This window comes from Rhincodon typus, chromosome 22 (genome assembly GCF_021869965.1).
Source record: "Rhincodon typus isolate 14 chromosome 22, sRhiTyp1.1, whole genome shotgun sequence".
NCBI lineage: Eukaryota > Metazoa > Chordata > Chondrichthyes > Orectolobiformes > Rhincodontidae > Rhincodon > Rhincodon typus.
Genome location: NC_063353.1, coordinates 4,497,518 through 4,516,140, shown reverse-complemented (window position 1 = coordinate 4,516,140; position 18,623 = coordinate 4,497,518). Strand labels below are relative to the sequence as shown.

The 18,623-nt window shown below is 46.9% G+C and overlaps 1 protein-coding gene across 1 annotated transcript in view; it reads right to left on the bottom strand.

Moving 5' to 3' along the window:
* itpr2 (inositol 1,4,5-trisphosphate receptor, type 2) overlaps positions 1–18,623 on the bottom strand; it is a 200,613-nt gene that overhangs the window by 152,843 nt on the left and 29,147 nt on the right. Inside the window, exons 3-10 of the mRNA XM_048610561.1 lie at positions 17,247–17,359; positions 15,233–15,319; positions 13,791–13,949; positions 10,312–10,410; positions 10,144–10,227; positions 9,866–10,012; positions 6,224–6,319; positions 1,626–1,670 (exon numbers count right to left, since the gene is read on the bottom strand). Coding sequence (XP_048466518.1) covers positions 1,626–1,670; positions 6,224–6,319; positions 9,866–10,012; positions 10,144–10,227; positions 10,312–10,410; positions 13,791–13,949; positions 15,233–15,319; positions 17,247–17,359 — 830 coding nt within the window. The remainder of the gene's footprint in view (positions 1–1,625; positions 1,671–6,223; positions 6,320–9,865; positions 10,013–10,143; positions 10,228–10,311; positions 10,411–13,790; positions 13,950–15,232; positions 15,320–17,246; positions 17,360–18,623) is intronic.

Genomic DNA, 18,623 nt, shown 5'->3' with positions numbered 1-18,623 from the left:
GAAATTGCTGGAAAAGCTCAGCAGGTCTGGCAGCATCTGTGGAGAGAAAGCAGAGTTAACATTACGGGTTGAGTGATGTTCTGGGGAAGGGTCACTGGACCCAAAACGTTAACTCTGATTTTCTCTCCATAGATGCTGCCAGACCTGCTGAGCTTTTCCAGCAACTTCTGTTATTGTTCGATTTCCAGCATCTGCAGTTCTTTCGTTTTTTTCCGGATAGTTTAACTCGGGCGGGGCGGGGGGGGGCTCACTTGGGAGTGCAAAATATGGTGTTACAACATATTTGCAGGTTTTTGAAGTCAGTGGCAATAAAACCAAGAGTAACACTGGGTGAGGTTTGTAACTCGCTGTCATCAAGATCTAACCTGTTAGCACCACTAATAAAATCCCCAGCGAGGATATTATTCCCAGTGCTGTCGAGGTGTAACCCAGTCTGACTTGTACAGGCCCCACTGCACCGTGCCAGGGAATTGTACCTCCGGCACCATTTTCCTCACTGCTGCCTCACAGCGCCAGGGACCCGGGTTCAATTCCAGCCTCGGGCAACTGTCTGTGTGGAGTTTGCACATTCTCCCCGTGTCTGCATGGGTTTCCTCTGGGTGCTCCGGTTTCCTCCCACAGTCCAAAGATGTGCAGGTTAGGTGGATTGGCTGTGCTAAATTGCTCGTAGTGTTCAGGGAGGTGTAGATTAGGTGGGTTATGTGGGATGCTCCGAGGTTCGGTGTAGACTTGTTGGGCCGAAGGGCCTGTTTCCACACTATAGGGATTCTATGATTCTAATGTATCATTCATCAGCTCTATCTTCTTCATTTTTGACCTCACCAGCACAGGGCGTGAGGAGTGATTCAGAGATCGATACTTTTTGGAGATCCTATTTTTCAGCTTCTCTTCCAGAATCTAAACTCTGCCTTCAAAGCAACCTTCTTTTGCTTTACTTTATACCTTTGAGATTTTGTACCTTAGTTACTAAGACAGCACCGGGAACGGCAACATTGTACACTTTTCACTGTGCTCGAGTACAAGTGACGTCAAACTCTAATTCACAAAACTTTGCAAGTTTACCCACATTTGGATGCACCTCGCATTGCTGGATAACCTGACTATCGTTTTGAACATTCTGTCAAAGTTACCGTACGAGGAGTAAGTAAGTGGTCTCCTTCAGTTTGCTGCAGAGATGGAGGCAGACAGCTGCAAGACTCGATTTAGCCTCCAGGTGGCGCCTACTGCCCACTAACCGGGATTCTATCTGAACTGCTCCAGGTAGATCAGTCCTTTTTTCTGAAGAAGGGTCTAGGCCTGAAACTTCAGTTTTCCTGCTCCTCTGATGCTGCTTGGCTTGCTGTGTTCATCCAGCTCTACACCTTGTTAGACCAGTCCATCAGCTCAGTGTGAAACAAAATCCAACACGCAACAGCACATTCTGTGGACAGAGGCTTTGGAAACGTTCACACAACAGATTCAGATTCAATTCTTGGCAAAAACGGAGAGAAATATTCCTGTTTAAACACCTCGGGCCCCCCTCCCCCCTACCTGGAAAGCCACAAAGCTGCCAGCATGGGAAATGGTGAGAGATTCGCACATACACATACCAGTCTAAACAACATTAGACAAAAAGTCTCACTTACCACTCCCTTTGACTCCAGTTGATCATTCTGATAGTCTGGATTCACCTAAAAACAAAGAATCAATATCCGTAAAGCTAGACAAAAGCACGAGGAAATGGGGGAATAATTTTTCTCCCGGCTCTTGGGGCGAGGGGAGGGGTTGCAGAAGTTAGGAGTGAACCCTATCAGTGAAGCCTGATAACAATTGAATATCGAACAGTACAGCACAGGAATGGCCCACAATGTTGTGCTGAACATGATGCCAAATTAAACTAATCCCTTCTGCCTGCATTTGGTCCATATCCCTCCATTCCTTGCATATTCATGTGCTTATCTAAAAGTCCTGTAAACACTGCCTCTACCACCACCCCTGGCAGCGTGTTCCAGACTCCTACCCCTCTCGGCGGTAAAAAACCTGCCCCTCATGTCTCCGTTGACCTTTCCCCCGCTCACCTTAAATGCATGTCCCCTAGTATTAGACATTTCAACTCTGAGAAAAACATTCTCACCATCAACTCTTTCTACGTATCCCAATTTTATAAACTTCTATCAAGTCTTCCCTCAGTCTCCACTGTTCCAGAGAAAACAACCCTAGTGTGTCTAGCCTCTCCTTGTAGCTTATACTCTCGAATCCAAGCAGCATCCTGGTAAATCTCTTCTGCACCGTCTCCACATCCTTCCTGTAATTTGGCGACCAGAACTGATGTTTCCCATGAGCGTCTGTAAGCTGGAGAAAGAAGTTCTAAGCTAATTTGCTCCCAATATTGAAACAGTCGCAACAGCGCAGAAGTAATATCAAATCAAAAATATACATCAGAAAACATTCATTCTGTGGTGGTTCCTCAGTATTTTGTGGGCGTACTTTGCTACACTATAACTAGGATGTTACAACCCAGTTAAAGGTGAAACAATAACAGAAATTGCTGGAAAAGCTCAGCAGCTCTGGCAGCATTGGTGGACAGAAATCGGAATTAACGTTTCGGGTAGAGAGAGTGACCCTTCCTCAGAATGGGCAAAAGTGAAACAATATTAGGTTGTATAAAGATGATACAATACTTTCATCAATGATAATGTTTAAACAGAGCAAACATCAGCCTGGCTGGTATAACCACTCGCTTTAAGGTCAAACAGACTGTGTTACTGGACACCGAAACAGGAAATAGACTAATATCTGGGGACCGCAGAGAGGGAGTATCATATTGTCAGAGGTGATGTGGTTTTGAGGGCGTGGTTTAACCTGCCTTATCAGCTTCAGGTGGAGATAAACAATCCCTAGCACCCATGACTAATTCAAAAGAGGAAAACACACCTCGCTCAACCGCCATTGCCTAAGAGACATAGTTTGGTCAGTCACCTGACTGCAGTTTATGGGATCAACCTGTGCACAAAATCAGCCAACGTGTCACATACATCTCAACAGTAAACGAGCTTCAGAAAAATAAATTCATGGACCGTGAAGCAATTTGAAGATAGGCCAAGAGCATTTGCAAATGTAAATATACTGAGGTTCAATTTAGATACAAATATATTATGTACCTCCTTTGAAGAGCTCAATGCAATGTTGATACTGTAACAAAGCAAATAAGATGTGGATTCAGTCCAATGAATACGGTTATCACATTTATCCACATCCTCCCAACGGGAACATTTTTTCTTGTCATTCGTTCACAGGACGTGAGCATCACTGGGTGAAACAGGCCCATCCCTAATAGCCTCTGGAGAAGGTGGTGGTGAGCTGTGTTCATCAAGGAGCTCCTCTGTCCAGAGTCCAAGAGAAAGATGGTTGTGGTTGTCAGAAGCTGATCACCAACATAAACCCCGGGGTTTCTCAGGGCACAGTACTCTAGCAACCATCTTCAATGCCTTCTCCCACTGTCAAAGAATCCAGACCAGGGCCGTTCATTGGCGATTCCAGAACGCTCAGGGAGATTACATTAGCTTGCAGCAGTGTCACCATCAAGAAATTGCAATGGTAGAGGATGTAACTGGAGCCAATCTTTGCAGAGTCTTACATCCACTCACAGAGTGAAAGATTACATACAAAAACTGCCAAACTCCAACACCCTCAACCCCAGTTTCAGTGGGAGCGTTGTTTGATCGGCTCAAGCAAAAGCCCAGTTAATGACCTCCACACCCCAAAAAAAAAATAAAACCAACCCCTGTCACGGCACACCTCCAGGACGGGCAGGACTCAAACCTGGGCCTTCTGCCACAAGCCCGGACACTATCACTGCGCCGCAACTCTTTCAGCCCTGCTTATAATTAAATGCAAGCAATATGCAGTTAACAAGGGGGGCCATGCTTGAGCACGGCTTACACTGAGCCCACCAAAGTGCCAGTGATGACCATAGCTAACCTGACTAAAAGGTAAACCACACTGACAACCTGTCACCATCAGCATCGTGGGGATCATTACCAACCAGGACGCAACTAGACCAAAGAGACTGGCCACTGTGTAATGATTGGCTCATTCCACAGTCAGCAATGTCAATCTCCCATTGGAGAGGCTTCTGACAACAGCAAGGCTCGCTAGTTTAACCTGTTCAGACTCGTTAATACACACCCCTGGAGCTGGCAGGACCCGAACCCAGGTATTCTGGGTCAGAGGTAGGGACATTATCACCGCGTCACAAGAGACCCAAGCACTGTGACAGTATACTGAGCACACACTTGCATGGCCACAACAACAGCGCTAGCAAGACACCATCCAGGAGAAAGCTGTTTCTGAACTAAGACATCCACATCTCCATTACTGATCCCATGTGCGCGCGTGCGTCAGTGTGTGCCACAAAGTAATACAATCAAATAGACCCTTCGGTCCAACTCGTCCATGCCAACCTAGTTTCCCAAACTGAACGAGCCCCATTTGCCTGCATTTGGCCCATATCCCTCCAAACCTTGCCTATTCATGTACCCTGTCCAAACGTCTTTTAAATGTAATTGTACTCGCCTCCACCATCTCATTCCATACACGCACGACACTCGGTTTGGAAAAGTTGCCCCTCAAGTCCCTTTTCAATCTTTCCCCTCTCACCTTAAACCTATACTCTCCAGTTTTGGACTCCCCTACCCTGGAGAAAAGATATTGGCTATTCATTCTATTTATGCCCCTCATGATTTCCTAAACCTCTCTAACGTCAATCATCAGCCTCCTCGGCTCCCAGCCTATCCAACCTATCCTTATAAATCAAACCCTACAGTCTCGGTAACATCCTTGTTAAGTCTTCTTTTTTGCTCACTTTCCACTTTAATAACATCCTTCCTTTAGCAGGGTGACCAGAATTGTACACAGTACTCCAAAAGTGGCCTCACCAATGTCTTGTACAGCCTGTAACATGACACCCCAACTCTGATACTCAATGCTATGATGGATGAAGGCAAGTGTGCCAAATACAAGGGGAAGGGAGGGCGGTGGGGGTTGGGGGGGGGGGGTGGTGGCGGTGGAAGGCTGTGGGAGAATCGGGGAGGGAGACTCCCTGAATTGCCAGCGATAACCAGCTGCTCCTCTCCGGGTGAATCAGCCTGGGAGTGTCTCCCAGGGACTGCTTGCTGTCTTTTGTTGGACAGGGAGTCTGTCCTCTGACCATAACTTAGCCAATTGGCAGAAAATCACAGTAAGCTGCTTTTCCCACAGCCTCCTGACCCGCTCACCTTCCTCACAGACACCCACTGGGAAAATCCTAACCAAGGTTTTGACTTTTCAAATAGTTTGGATTTGAATCAGGAGAGCAGACACTTAGAAATAACATCTTAGCAGGAACTCTGTGAAATACAGAAGACAGTATTGAAAGGGATTGGCACACAGCAGCTCAACAGGACATGTTTAAAGAGAGACTGCTGTGTGCTCCTTTTGAGCCAGGGTGCACTCCACTCGAGCTCAAACAGCAACAAACAGAGGCAGAAAATGCTGGAGACACTTGGCAGGTTGGGCAGCATCTGAGAAGAGAGAGGAGGAGAGTTAATGGTTCAAGTCCACCATGATTCTCCTTCAGTACTCCCTCTTGATGTCTAAAGAGGTCAGGTCTAAAGTGGGCAGCATGGTGGCTCAGTGGTTAGCACTGCTGCCTCACAGTGCCAGGGACCTGGGTTCAATTCCACCCTCAGGTGACTGTGTGGAGTTTGCACATTCTCCCCGTGTATGTGTGGGTTTCCTCCGGGTGCTCTGGTTTCCTCCCACAGTCCAAAGGTATGCAGGTTAGGGTGGATTGACCATGCTAAATTGTCCGTAGTGCTCAGGGATGTGTAGATTAGGTGGGTTATAGGGGGATGGGTCCGGGTGGGATGCTCTGAGGTTCTGTGTGGACTTGTTGGGCTGAAGGGCCTGTTTCCACACTGTAGGGATTCTATGGTTCATGTAAATAAAAATCTGAAATAAAAACATTAAAATAAAAGGGTCACTGGACTCGAGCCATTAATTCTGTTTCTCTCTCCAGCAGTTTCTGGTTTGAAGTGAGAAAGCCGACGGGCAGTAGAGTGTGTTCAGGATGCAGTCAGAACCTTCCCGAAGGTGAGAGACACATGTGCTCAAAGTAAACCATTGCCACCAAATGGTGCATTTACTGTGTCATAAACACTTGGTGTCAGTGCCGAGCTGGTATTTTACTGTACACCCACCCTACCTCAGCAGCCAAGTAATTCCCCGTCGCTAGATGCTTGAACCTAAACAGGCTGTTCCAGTGTCCAGCTCCACTTCGACATGGGTCATGGTGCACCACCTGTAAAGGAGAGAACAGCTGAGTATATACACAGGGAACACTCCCACCATAAACAACAGGACATCAAAAAAATGAAAGACATTAAGATGGCCATTGAGCTTCGAGCATGATTTAACAATTAGGCTCATCAGCTATGTTCATGCGTGAGAGCAAGAGCTCCTGGAATATACCCACCAAAAAGCACGATTAAGGAAAATGTTGCTCCTGTTCGAATTATAAGAGAAATGTGCTGCTTACGATTGTGTTTTTTTTTTATTTTGTGCTGAATTTTAAACCTGAATTTTGTATTGTTAATGACAGTCTGTGAGGCTCATACTCAAAGATGTGCTGGGCCAAGGGTGGGCAAGGCAAGGCAAGGCAATTGCACCCGGGAGAGAGTGGCCAAAACATTAAGGTTCTTAAATATGTTGCTAATTCACCTCCAAAACACAGGTCACTAAGTTCTCTTCAAGAGGCTGTGTCTCCATCTTAACACAACCTTTATTTCCAGGGCAGCAGATACATGGGAACACCACCTCCTGCAAGCTCCCTTCCAAGGCACTCCCCGTCCTCGTTCAGAAACATATCGCCTGTTCCTTCACCGTCGCTGGGTCAAAATCCTGGAATTCCTTCCCTAAGGTCTACCTGCAGCGGATGAAGAAGGAGCTCACCACCACCTTCTCAAGGGCAACTAGGGAGGGAGTTCCAGGGCTTTGACCCAGCAACACTGAAGGAACGGTGATACAGCTCCAAGTCCCACCTCCTTTACTCTTTAAAAGAAAATTAGGGGAGCCCTTTAAGAAATGAGGGGAAGAGAATGTTTTCACCTCAGAGGGCTGTAGAACTTTGGAATGGTCTGTCTCAGAAGCTGGTGGGAGTCAGGCCACTAAATATTTTTCTAAGGGCGAGGTCCATGGAGTCTTGCTGGGCAGGGGTCAAAGGTTATCAGGGTAGATGGGAATTCAGAACACACCCACACCGGATAGAATTTTATTGAAGGGCGGACTAGACTCGAGGGGCCGAATGGCCTGGTTCAGCTCCTATGCTGTACGTTTGGTTATAAGCCAGGGTGGTGTGTGGTTCGGAGGGAAGCCTGTTAATGGGAATGTTCGAAGGTCTCTGCTATCCTTGTATTTCCTGCCAGTGGGGGTGATGGGTTTGGAAGGTGCTGTTGAAGGAGGAGTCTTGGTGAGTTGCTGCAGTGCATCTTGCAGAAGGTAAACATTGCTGCTATTAATTGTCAGTGGTGGAGGGGAGTGTGAATGTTTACAGTGTCAAGGATGGGGTGCCAATCAAGCGGGCTGCTTTAGAGTCAAAGTTTTTACAGCACAGAGACCGACCCTCTGGTCCATTATGTATTCAAACATTCATTGGTTCCCGTCCCATTTTCCAACACTTGGCCTGTAGTTTTGTAACATTTCAAGTGCTCGTCTAAACACTTCTTCAATGTCTTGCCTCTATCCCCTAACAGGCAATGAGCCCCAGATACCCACCACCCTCTGCGTGGAAAACCTCTTCCTTAAATCCCCTCTAAAGCTCCTGCTCCTTATCTTTGAAACTGTGCTGCCTGGTTATTGACCCCTCTGCTAATGGGGAGAACTTTCTCCCTGGCTATGCCCCTCAATGAAAACCACCCCCCGACTCCTTCAGCTTTCTCTGCTCCAAGGAAAACATTGCCTGTCCATCTCACCTCTCTCCAGAACTGAATCACTCCAGCCCAGAAAATCTCCTCTGCACCCCCTCCAGTGCAATCACGTCCTCCCTATAGCGACCAGAACTGCGCACAGTCCTCAAACTGTGGCCTAACTAATGTTATATACAGCTCTATCTTAACTCCCCTGCTCTTGTATTCTATGCCTTGACTAATAAAGACAAGTAGCCCATGTGCCTTCTTAACTACATGACCCACCCATCCTGCTTCAAGGATCGATGGACAAGCACATCAAGGTCTCTCTGACCCTCTGTAGTTCCTCGGGTCTTACTATACAATACGTACTCCCCTACCTTATTAGTTCTTCCAAAATGCATCACCTTGCACTTTTCCAGATGAAATTCCATTTGTCACTGTTCTGCCTATCTGACCAGCCTGTCTATGTTGCCCTGTAGTCTAACACTTTCCTCCTCACTATTTATCATACCACCAGCTTGTGTGTCATCTATAGACTTACTGATCATGCCTCTGATGCTCACGTGTCATTAATGTACTCAACAAACAGTAAGGGACCCAGCACCAGACCCTAGTCACAAAAAACTCCCTTTGACCATCACCCTCTGCTTCCCACCACTGAGCCAATTTTGGATCCCGTTTGTCAGATTTCCCTGGATCTTATGGGCTCGTCGCTTCTTAACCAGATTGCCATGAGACCTTGCTAAAAGCCCTAATGAAGCCCATACAGATTACATCAACCACATCTATACACTGAGACCCCTCCCTGAAAAATTCAGTCACATTTGTTAAACATGACGTCCCCTCACAGAAGGCACGCTGAGTATTCTTCAATAATCTTTGCCTCTCTGAGTGGATATTAATTCAGTCTCTCAATGTTTTCCATTTGTTTTTCCAGCACTGACATTAGACTCACTGGCGCACGGTTTCCTGGTTTAACCCTATCACTCTTCTTTGTTTTTAATTGTCTACAGTTCATTGGGCTCGGAAACTTCCAACAAAAATCTTAGCTAGTTTGGAACCAGAGTCTCATTCTGGGTTAACAGTTCAATGTTTCTTTCTGAATGGAGATGAACACACCATACACTCACAATCCATTCACGTACAGCACAATGTGCTTACACTGATGTCTGGGTCTGACGGTTATTTATATGGAGACTGGGCACATTAGGGTGCACGCCACCCACACTGAACATGGGCACACCCACAGAGCTGATCGATAAAGTAAAACCCCAGGAACAGTCCAGCATAAAACAACCTGGCGACAACGATAACAAGGTGTAGAGCTGGAGGAACACAGCAGGCCAAGCCTGAAACATCAGCTTTCCTGCTCCTATGATGCTGCTTGGCCTGCTGTGTTCCTCCAGCTCTACACCTTGTTATCTCAGATTCTCCAGCATCTGCAGTTCCTACTATCTCTGGCAACGACGACAGATTGCTTTTTTGGGCGGCACGGTGGCTCAGTGGTTAGCAATGCTGCCTCATGGCACCAGGGACCTGGGTTCGATTCCACCCTTGGGTGACTGTCTGTGTGAAGTCTGCACATTCTCCCTGTGTCTGTGCAGGATTCCCTCTGGGTACAGGCCAGGGTGGATTGGCCAGGCTAAATTGCCCGTAGCGTCCAGGGATGTGCAGGTTGGATGGATTGGCCATGAGAAATACAGGGTCATGGGGAGGGGGCGTGGTGTGGATCTGGTAGGGATGTTCTTCAGGAGGATTGGTGTGGACTCAATGGGCCGAATGGCTTTTTTCCACACTGTAGGGATTCTATGAGGTAATCCTCTAGTCTTTCAAACCTCCCTAAAAAAAAAACGCAGAGTTAAGCCATTAGATCAGGAGTTAAGAGAGAATTCTCAACAATATATCTGTATATTATGCCGATTTGAGCCCCAGGATTTTACCTCAATCTCCCACAGTGCTTTGGAGCTGGTCGCAGAGGTAGCGGACTGCCTCAGGGTGGTCCTCAAGAAGATGTGTTGCTGCTTCTTGTACTCGTCACAGGTGAGGAACTTCTCCTGTTCCGCATGGAACAGCCTCACCACATCACCCTGCAGATTCACAGCATCAGAGTGGTTACATCACAGCGATGCTAAGTCCAGCCGCAAGACAAAACAAAACAAAACGAAGAAAGGACGGGTTGACAGCTAAAAGGGAGCTAGAAATGAGGATAGTCACTGACCCCTTTAAGGACATCGTCCCGATAATCACTGTGTTTCATGAACAGAGCAATCTTCCAACTTGTGTTGCAATTCAATGCATTCACCTGATATTTAAACAGAAAGGTTCTGGTTATCTCAGTCAACAGATGACCCAGCAGTTCACTAACAGTCGGCCTGTTTGGACTTACCTCCTTGCAGCCGGGGTTATCCAGTAATTCCTGATTGCTGGCATGTAACGGTTGTCCAGCATTGACCGGATTTAAAACCACTTTATCTCCCACAACCACCTACAGACCAGAAGTAAAAACGAAAGCAGGTGACTGATACACATCGCCAAACTTTCTCATTATCATCAAGTCACAATTTTACTGTTGTATTGAAGGTATAGGAGGAGTCAGTGGCAGAACGGTAATATCACAGGTCAATCACTGGTTCAAATCTCTCTGTGGCAGCTGGTGGCATTTAAATCCATTCCACAGACCCATTTACTTCCAACACCTTACTGCAGTACCAATTACGCCCCCTAGGCAGTGCTGTAAAAGGCATTTTCAATGTCAAAATTTCATATTATATTACTTAATAAAATAATAGCCTTTAAATAAGTGGGAGCTCATTGTTTTACACTGCAGGGTCTAGTTATTGAATGTTGCTCCGAAACATTGCAACATCGAGGTCAGACTGTAACTCTGATGGTATGGGTTGGGAAGACACAAAGTTTTAACAGGCCAAAGCGACATGCAAGCTACTTTGAACCTCATCATCCCGCACTTTCCGACTTGGTCAGGTCTCTCTGATTCTCATCTGGACACAATCTTTGTGCCCTCTTATCATCCCCATCCCAGGACCTTTCCCATCCACACTAAACCTTTCCCACCTTAGTGACCACCCCACCATAATCTCACCCCCCATACTAACTTTCTACATTCCGCCATTCCCAAAACATTCTTCTGTGACAGGGCCACTTCAGATTAATGGAAGCTCGATGAAAATTCCTCAGACAAAACCAAGTTTCTCCCACGGTCTGTCCTCCCAAACCACCACTCCCCCCGACAAACTCTGTGCTTCCTCCTGCCCCTTACCTCATTAGCACCCCCCACCATTGGCAGCGAACAGTATATCAGGTAGCCTCACCTCCCCACATATCCAGTGTCTCCAACTAAGCCACACAGTCACCCCCTCCACATCGAGCAGTCTTTTATCCACCTACCCTGATCCCAGTCTCCTTTCCACCAGACCCTTATCACCACTGTCCCCCTCGCACTACATGATAATTATTTCTGACTCGCACCCCCCCAACGTCCAGTATTCAAAACCACTCCCACTCCATTTGTTCCACCTCTCCGTCCCGCTGTTCTCCTCTTCTCCCTCAGCCATCCCTCCCACTTCACCATTCTCCTCTTCCACTGCTGCACTCCTGTTCCACTGTCTTAGACACCCCTGTAACCTCTGGCACCCTAATCGCCCCCTTCCTCCCACTCCTCTCCCCAGATTCGTGCCTCCACCTGGATATTCACCCCAAAAACCCTCAGATGCTGCTCTCCCCAGATACTTGGCCATGACTCCCCATGTGTGCTACCACAGAGGGGATGAACCCGTACAGAGTTGACCAACAACACATCACAAGGGTCTAGGCCCGAAACGTCAGCCTTCCTGCTCCTACGATGCTGCTTGGCCTGCTGTGTTCATCCAGCTCTACACCTGGTTATCACAAACCTAGGTCTGCTCCATGACAATTGTGGAACTATTCTGAACCAGTCAGTAAACCAGTCTCAGTAACGAGCCTTCAAAATGGAGGGGCAGTGTTTAAATAAAGTGCTACCATGGGACTGGTTTCGATTCATCAATATTGCTACAAAAGGAATCACTAATCACATGCACATGACACGTTCTCCAGAAGGATAAAAACTGTTGACAAATTCATCATGTTCCCACATTCGAGTGTCCCACGAGAGGTCAATATGTTCCTTCAAAATCAGTGGTGTGGGCACAAGCAGCAGTAGTCTGTTTGTTGAGCTCTGTGCATCACTCAGTAGCTGGCTCACAGGAGTGTCACTTCAGTCAGTGTCAGGCCAATGGACTAATCTTACTGATCAGAGCTATCACTTCAGATGGGAACCATCAGTAACTGGTGGTGAAGAACAATCAGGCTTCAGGAGGGACGTCAGTCCCTGGTAGTATTCCTTCCTAAATACCACAAACCACTGCCTGGTGTCCAATCGAGCCAACAGCAGCTTCCTTGCTCCCAGTGATGATATCTGGATTGCTTGCCTTTTAAGAATAAAAAGCTTGAGAGAGAGAATGCACAGTCAGTCAGTCTTCACAGATCCTCGGTGGGTACCTCGACAAGGTCCATGTTCGAGATGCTCCAGTACCAAGCGGTGAACAACCAGGAAGTCAACCAGAAAATTGTGAAAAAGAGACTCGATGAGTCCAGGGCACTGTGAACCCTGGAATGCCGAGAGGGAAAACTTGTTGGCGGTTCTGTCAGCAATGGGACAAGTTCACTCGTGCCCTTCAAGGGACGTTACTGCCACCCCATACCAAGCGACATGGATTACACGTGACTCCAGCCCCACACCACATGTTGGAGTCAAACCTCGTTATAACAAAAAAAAATTATCCCATGCCAGACAGACAAAAACAAATTATCCCATGCCAGAACCCAAGGAATAAAATGACCAATGCATTGTTGTTGGATGAAGGGATGGGAAGCAAGGTACGAATCAGCCATCATGTAAATTGGATTAAAACCAAAAGAACTGTGGATGTTGTAAATCAGGAACACAAACAGAAGTTGCTGGAAAAGCTCAGCAGGTCTGGCTGTGAAGAGAAACCAGAGTTAACATTTTGGGTCCAGTGACCCTGTTCTGATGTAAATTGAATAGTGGGCAAGGGCTGGTTCAAGAGGCTGAAAGGCCTATTTTTGTTTCTCTTGTCCCAACATGGAGAATCCCAGAGTGAGGAACAACATCAGGGATCGATATAACTTCAGAGCCAGATCTCCTAGTTTCCAGATGGTTGATAACTTAAAGGTGGTTAAAGACAAACATCGGGATCTCTCCCAATGCATCAACTCAACAGGAGATTCCAGAAAGATTAACCTTCCAGTGTGCATTTGCCCAGCTCCCAGAACCCCGTGCAAATGTCTCGGACTCTACATTGGAGGCTTTTGGGGAGGGGGAGGACTTACTTACCTGGAGTAACCTGGTAAATACAGGACAGACTCAAACCTGCTCCAACAGCTGGGTATCCATACAACAGATCCCCACCTCCTCAACTCTCCGTGTACCATGTGACACCACACCCCTCAGCATATGACACCCCCAACCCCACCCAATACCGTCATCCAAAATCACCCTGCCAACTGTACCACTTACACACACACACAAAAAACCTACTGAAACATCCCCAAGTGTTTCAGCATGTTAGAGAGAGGGGAGACTTAGCAGAGTACGTTTAAGAAGGGATTTTGTGACTTTTCCACCCCCACCATTCTGGAGGGGGCCAGATGCCGAAGTCCCGGTTGGAAATGTGGAGCCCTACCTTCGGTTAAAAACAGGAGGAGGAAGAGGAGGAGGAGAGTGTAGAGGCAAGTCGGAGAAGGCTGTGTTGGTCAGTGCAGTTGAGGAGTGTTATGCAGCGTTTAATGAATGTTAATCAGACTTACATTGTCACCTTCGCTCCTCAGCTTCCAAAAAGGTTGAATGTAGAACCAGGAGCCCTCATTGCCAGAAATGTCCAAGGAGACTCGCATTGCATTTTTTTCCAGGAGGGCTGGTAACCTCTTGTTGACTGTGAGGTATTTGTTGCTTTTTATGTGCAGTAACTGCAGTCAAAATGACACAAGGACATCAAACAATGGACCGTTCCGTTAATCCAAAGACAGACTAATTCCATACACATCCTTTACTTTCAATTCCACCAACTTTGTCCCTCTCTTGTGCAGTACCCCCCTCTTCAACCACCATTGATAGCCATTCTTTCAGCTTCCCTCAGTCCTACACACGGGAGTTACATCGCTAACGCTCTCTCTCTTGCCACCTCTGCCACATATAGTTGACCTTTGACTGAGAGTTTGACCTCTTTCCCCCACCCCACCAACCACCATCCTCCCTTTAACATCGCCTTCTCTGGCTCGGCAGTTTTTTTTTTTTTGCCTCTGTTCAGTGCGAGGCACTTGCGATAAATAGCCAGGAGTTTCAGACAGGACGGGACTACAGGTTTGGAGGTGAATAGAAAGGACCCACAGGACAGAAGAGAAGAGAAGAGTAGAGGATGAAACGCAAAACTGGGAGTGCACGAACAGAGAAATCTGCTCAGGGAAAGTACACTTCAAGAGGAAACTTAGTACAGACGAGTTGGACCAAAGGGTCTGTTTCCATGCTGTACGACTCTATGTGGGTGGAGACTTCAGGGAAGGAAGAGAATGTGAATAACAGACGGACTGAATAGACTTCCATGGGATGTGGGTATCACTGGCTATTTATCACCCAACCCTAACTGCCCTTGAACTCAGCAGCCCTGAGGGCAATTACATGTCACCCACATTGCTGTGGGTCTGGAGTCACATGTAGGCCAGACCATGTGAGGATGATAAAATGTCCTTCCCTGAAGGACATGAGTTAACCAGATGATGATCCTAAAACAATCAGTGACAGGTTCGTGGTCACAATCACTTAGACTAGCTTTCAAACCCAGATATTTTTTATTACTTTAGTTCAAATTCCACCAACATCTATGGTGGGATTTGAATCGGTGGTCTCAGAGCAATAGCCTGGGCCTCTGGATGACTTAGTCCAGCAATATTACCTCAAGGCCACCATCTCCTCCTCATTGATGGATGTCATTGGCAGATGGAAAGGATGGCACTGGATAGAGAGATACAGAAAAGGTCACTTTGAGGCAGGGACCAGGTATGTGATAATGATGATCACACAGATTTGCTCCAGTCTCGGTGACAATGACATGTTGGTGTCTATGAATCAGATGATGAGCCACTCCTCACTGGAGTATCCAGTCCCCTACCAAGCTCTTCTAGGCTACGACCCAATGAAAGTCTTTGAGCTGAGGAAGCTGACGCATGCAACGAGCAAGGAAGAGGTAACTCACCTGAACAACATTGCTATACTTCACCACCTCCCCGAGCAGCTTCCTGTTCTCTATCTCATTCTGTTTCTGCTCCAGTTCTGCTGCTTGCTGGAAAACACATTCATGCTGTTTCAAATGACCTTCACATGACAAAGAACACTCAGCGCAGGGACTGAGAGATCATTCAGCCAACCATTAGTATGCTAGCGCACTGTACTTGCTTTCAGATCACTCCCAGCTCTTCCCCCTCAGTCCTGGAGTTGGGTTCCTTCTCAAAAATATATCCAGTTTAAATTATTAAGTTGCTACTGAATCCTTTCTGGTAATGCGTTCCTGATCATTTCACTGCTGACCAATAGTATACTTTACACCTATACAACAGTTTACACCATTGTCAGACAGGGGGTTCCTGGTCTTTTACCTCCTGGATCGCCGAATTACACCTCAAGTCCTGCCCCTTCCTTCTTAAGCACTTTCTCCATCTATGAGCACCTCACCTTCACCCAACCCATTCAGCTCCCACTTAAACACCTTGTTCCTTAAGCCCTCCACCAAACTCCATCTCAGTTTTCTCACGAAGCTACATTTGCTGCTTTTCTCCTTCAACCAGTGCACAAAACAGTTTCACATGCTCCGTGATTTCGACTATGTCGATGCATCCTCGCTGTCTCTATATCATTGCCCTCATATCTTCTCTTTGTCTCTATGGAAAATCCCCAGGCATAAATCACAGCCACCTACTGGGCAGTCACTACTGCTACAGTATCAGAGCTCAGGCCTCTGATCAATTCCTTGTATCTTTCCCCATTTGTACCCTATTTCCCTCTCCAAACCCTACTTTCAGTATCCACCCTGGAAAATCTCTCCTCAGATCATTTACAATCACACTCACAGTATCCCCACCATGATCTGCTCAGTTTGTTCAAGGGAACTTGCCTCCACTACATTCCCTCCCTTGCGCTAGACAACCTAGCCATATTTCTCTCAGAACGCCCATTACCCAAGTCCTGAACCCAGCTCTTTTTTCTATTTCTGTCCTGTCCTGTCCTTCTCAAGCCCTTGCTGTGAGCTCACCTTGGCCAGGAGACCCATATCCTGCTCTCTTTAACCTTATCTCCAATAACGTGGTGACCACCCAAGTTCCTTTCCTGGAACCCCCACGTCTGTGAATCCCATTGCCAACCTCTCTTTCCTCTCCAAAACCCTTGAATGTGCTGCCACTCCCAATTTTTTAATAAAAATTCATTCAGGAGATGAGGGCATCACTGGCCAGGCAGCATTTATTGCCCATCCCTAATTACCCACAGGGCAGTTAAGAGTCAACCACATTGCATTTAGGCCAGACCAGGTAAGGATGGCAGATTTCCCTCCCTTAAGGACATTAGTGAACCAGATGGGGTTTTTCTCGCCCCCCCCCGACAATCAACAACAGATTCCTATTCATCATTAGGTTCTCAATTCCAGATTTTTATTGAATTCAAACCCTACCATCTGCCACTGTGGGATTTGAACCCTCGATCCCCAGAACATCACCTAGGTCTCTGGTTTAATAGTCTAGTGATAATATCATGAGTCCACTGCCTCCCCCTGTGCTCGTTTTGTTGCAGAACTCTCTCCAAGCAGGTATCTGCTCTGGCAATTCTATCACATAATATCCTAGAAGTCTGTGCGAAAGAGGACTTCTGCTTCTACACCTTTCTTCATCTACCTTTAACACATATTTCCGCTTCATTTTCCTCTTAGCCCTTCCCTCTGCTGTTCTGTTAGCTGCAAGGGCTTCCACGCCACTATCACTGCCTCGCAATTTTCTTGCGTGCCCCACTGTGCCTGGGAGCTGAACACTAGATGCTCTCTGAGAGAGACACTGGTGGGCAGAGTGGCAAACAGTCACCATCCTGGTGATACATGCATCCTCTCTGGTCAACGTTGGCGGGAGCAACTCGCTAAATCGGGTCCTAGAAGCGAAACTCAAACTGAACAGGGCAAGAGAACACCAGATGAAAGCGCACACAAATCCGTAAGTGCAATGGGGTACCTGTAACTTTCCCAACAGTGCAGCTTCGGTATTGCCTTGTTTCGACTGCTTTGCTTTCCAGAACTGTTTCTGCGCTGAGTACCGGTTCATGGGACACACTTTGAAAAGGCAGTCTGGGGATAAACAAGACTAAAAGTTACAGAGGATCACAAACTCAAAGACGGACGTTCCAGAAGGCGATGAAATCTGCTCTGTTGACATTGTTTTTCTCATGGAATATCCTTGTGATCTGTGATTTGTAAGTCAATTGTAAAGAACAAAACGTGTTAGTTCCTTTCTTTCTAACGTTTCAATTTCTGAAAATAAAGATGAATTTTCCACTTCTACGCACGTCATTTCCTCATTTAATGGAGACAACCAGTCTGTTCCTGCGATATTAGCCTTGCTAGTACTGCGGCACCTTTGAGCTACAATACACATGCCACGTTTATGGTAAAAATAAGGTTGCCATAGCCCCACTCTCTCATTCGAGAGAGACGACTGGAGGATCACCAGGCCTCAGGTGAAGGGAGAGGTTGAAGAGGAGAGTCCTTCATGGGAACCTCAGCTGGTGATGGGAACTGAACCCATGTTGTTCGCATCACTCAACAGAGTCTGGTTGTATTGAGTTTGCGGCAGTGCCTCTTTCTCATCATGACCCCATTACGGTGCTTGCAAGTTGCTGGGACCTCAGGGGCCGAGAGTTAGCACCCCTTACATCAGATCGAAGTTACGGGGATGGGCGGGGTCTATAGTTATACAACAGACACGCACACAACACACACACTCACGGTGGGCAAAGCTGGAACTCTCCTCCACAAGCGACATGCACTCATCGCCAAGACAAGGGATCTCACTGTGCACAGTCACATCCTACACCTCCATGACATAGCACACAGCGACACTATAGAATGTCTAAATGTTCTATACACACTAACAGCCCAGGTAACTCCAGACAACACAGACAGGATACATACACCCCTCAGAAATGTTTCAATGCTTAGGGAAATAAAAAAGTGGCTCGTATCTTTTTCTACTTATTCACTTGTGGAGTGTGGGCATCACTGGCTGGGTCAGCATTTCCTGCCCTTGAGAAGGTTTTGTTGGGGGGGGGGGGGGTGGGGGTAAAAAGGGGGGGCTGGGGGGTGAACTGCCTCCTTCAACCACTACAGTCCATGTGCTGTGGGTTGATCCATAATGCCCTCAGGGAGGGAATTCCAGGATTTTGCTGCATCTGTTAATGAATCTCTACTCTTTTCAACCTGTTAATCTATATTTCTACATTTCATTCCATGCCTCTTTTGATTTATTGTTGAGACTATTTTTGCTAAGCGATTCCACATGCTTCCTCTAGCAGTGTGTACTACTATCTACAAGATGCAGAAATTCACCGAGCCT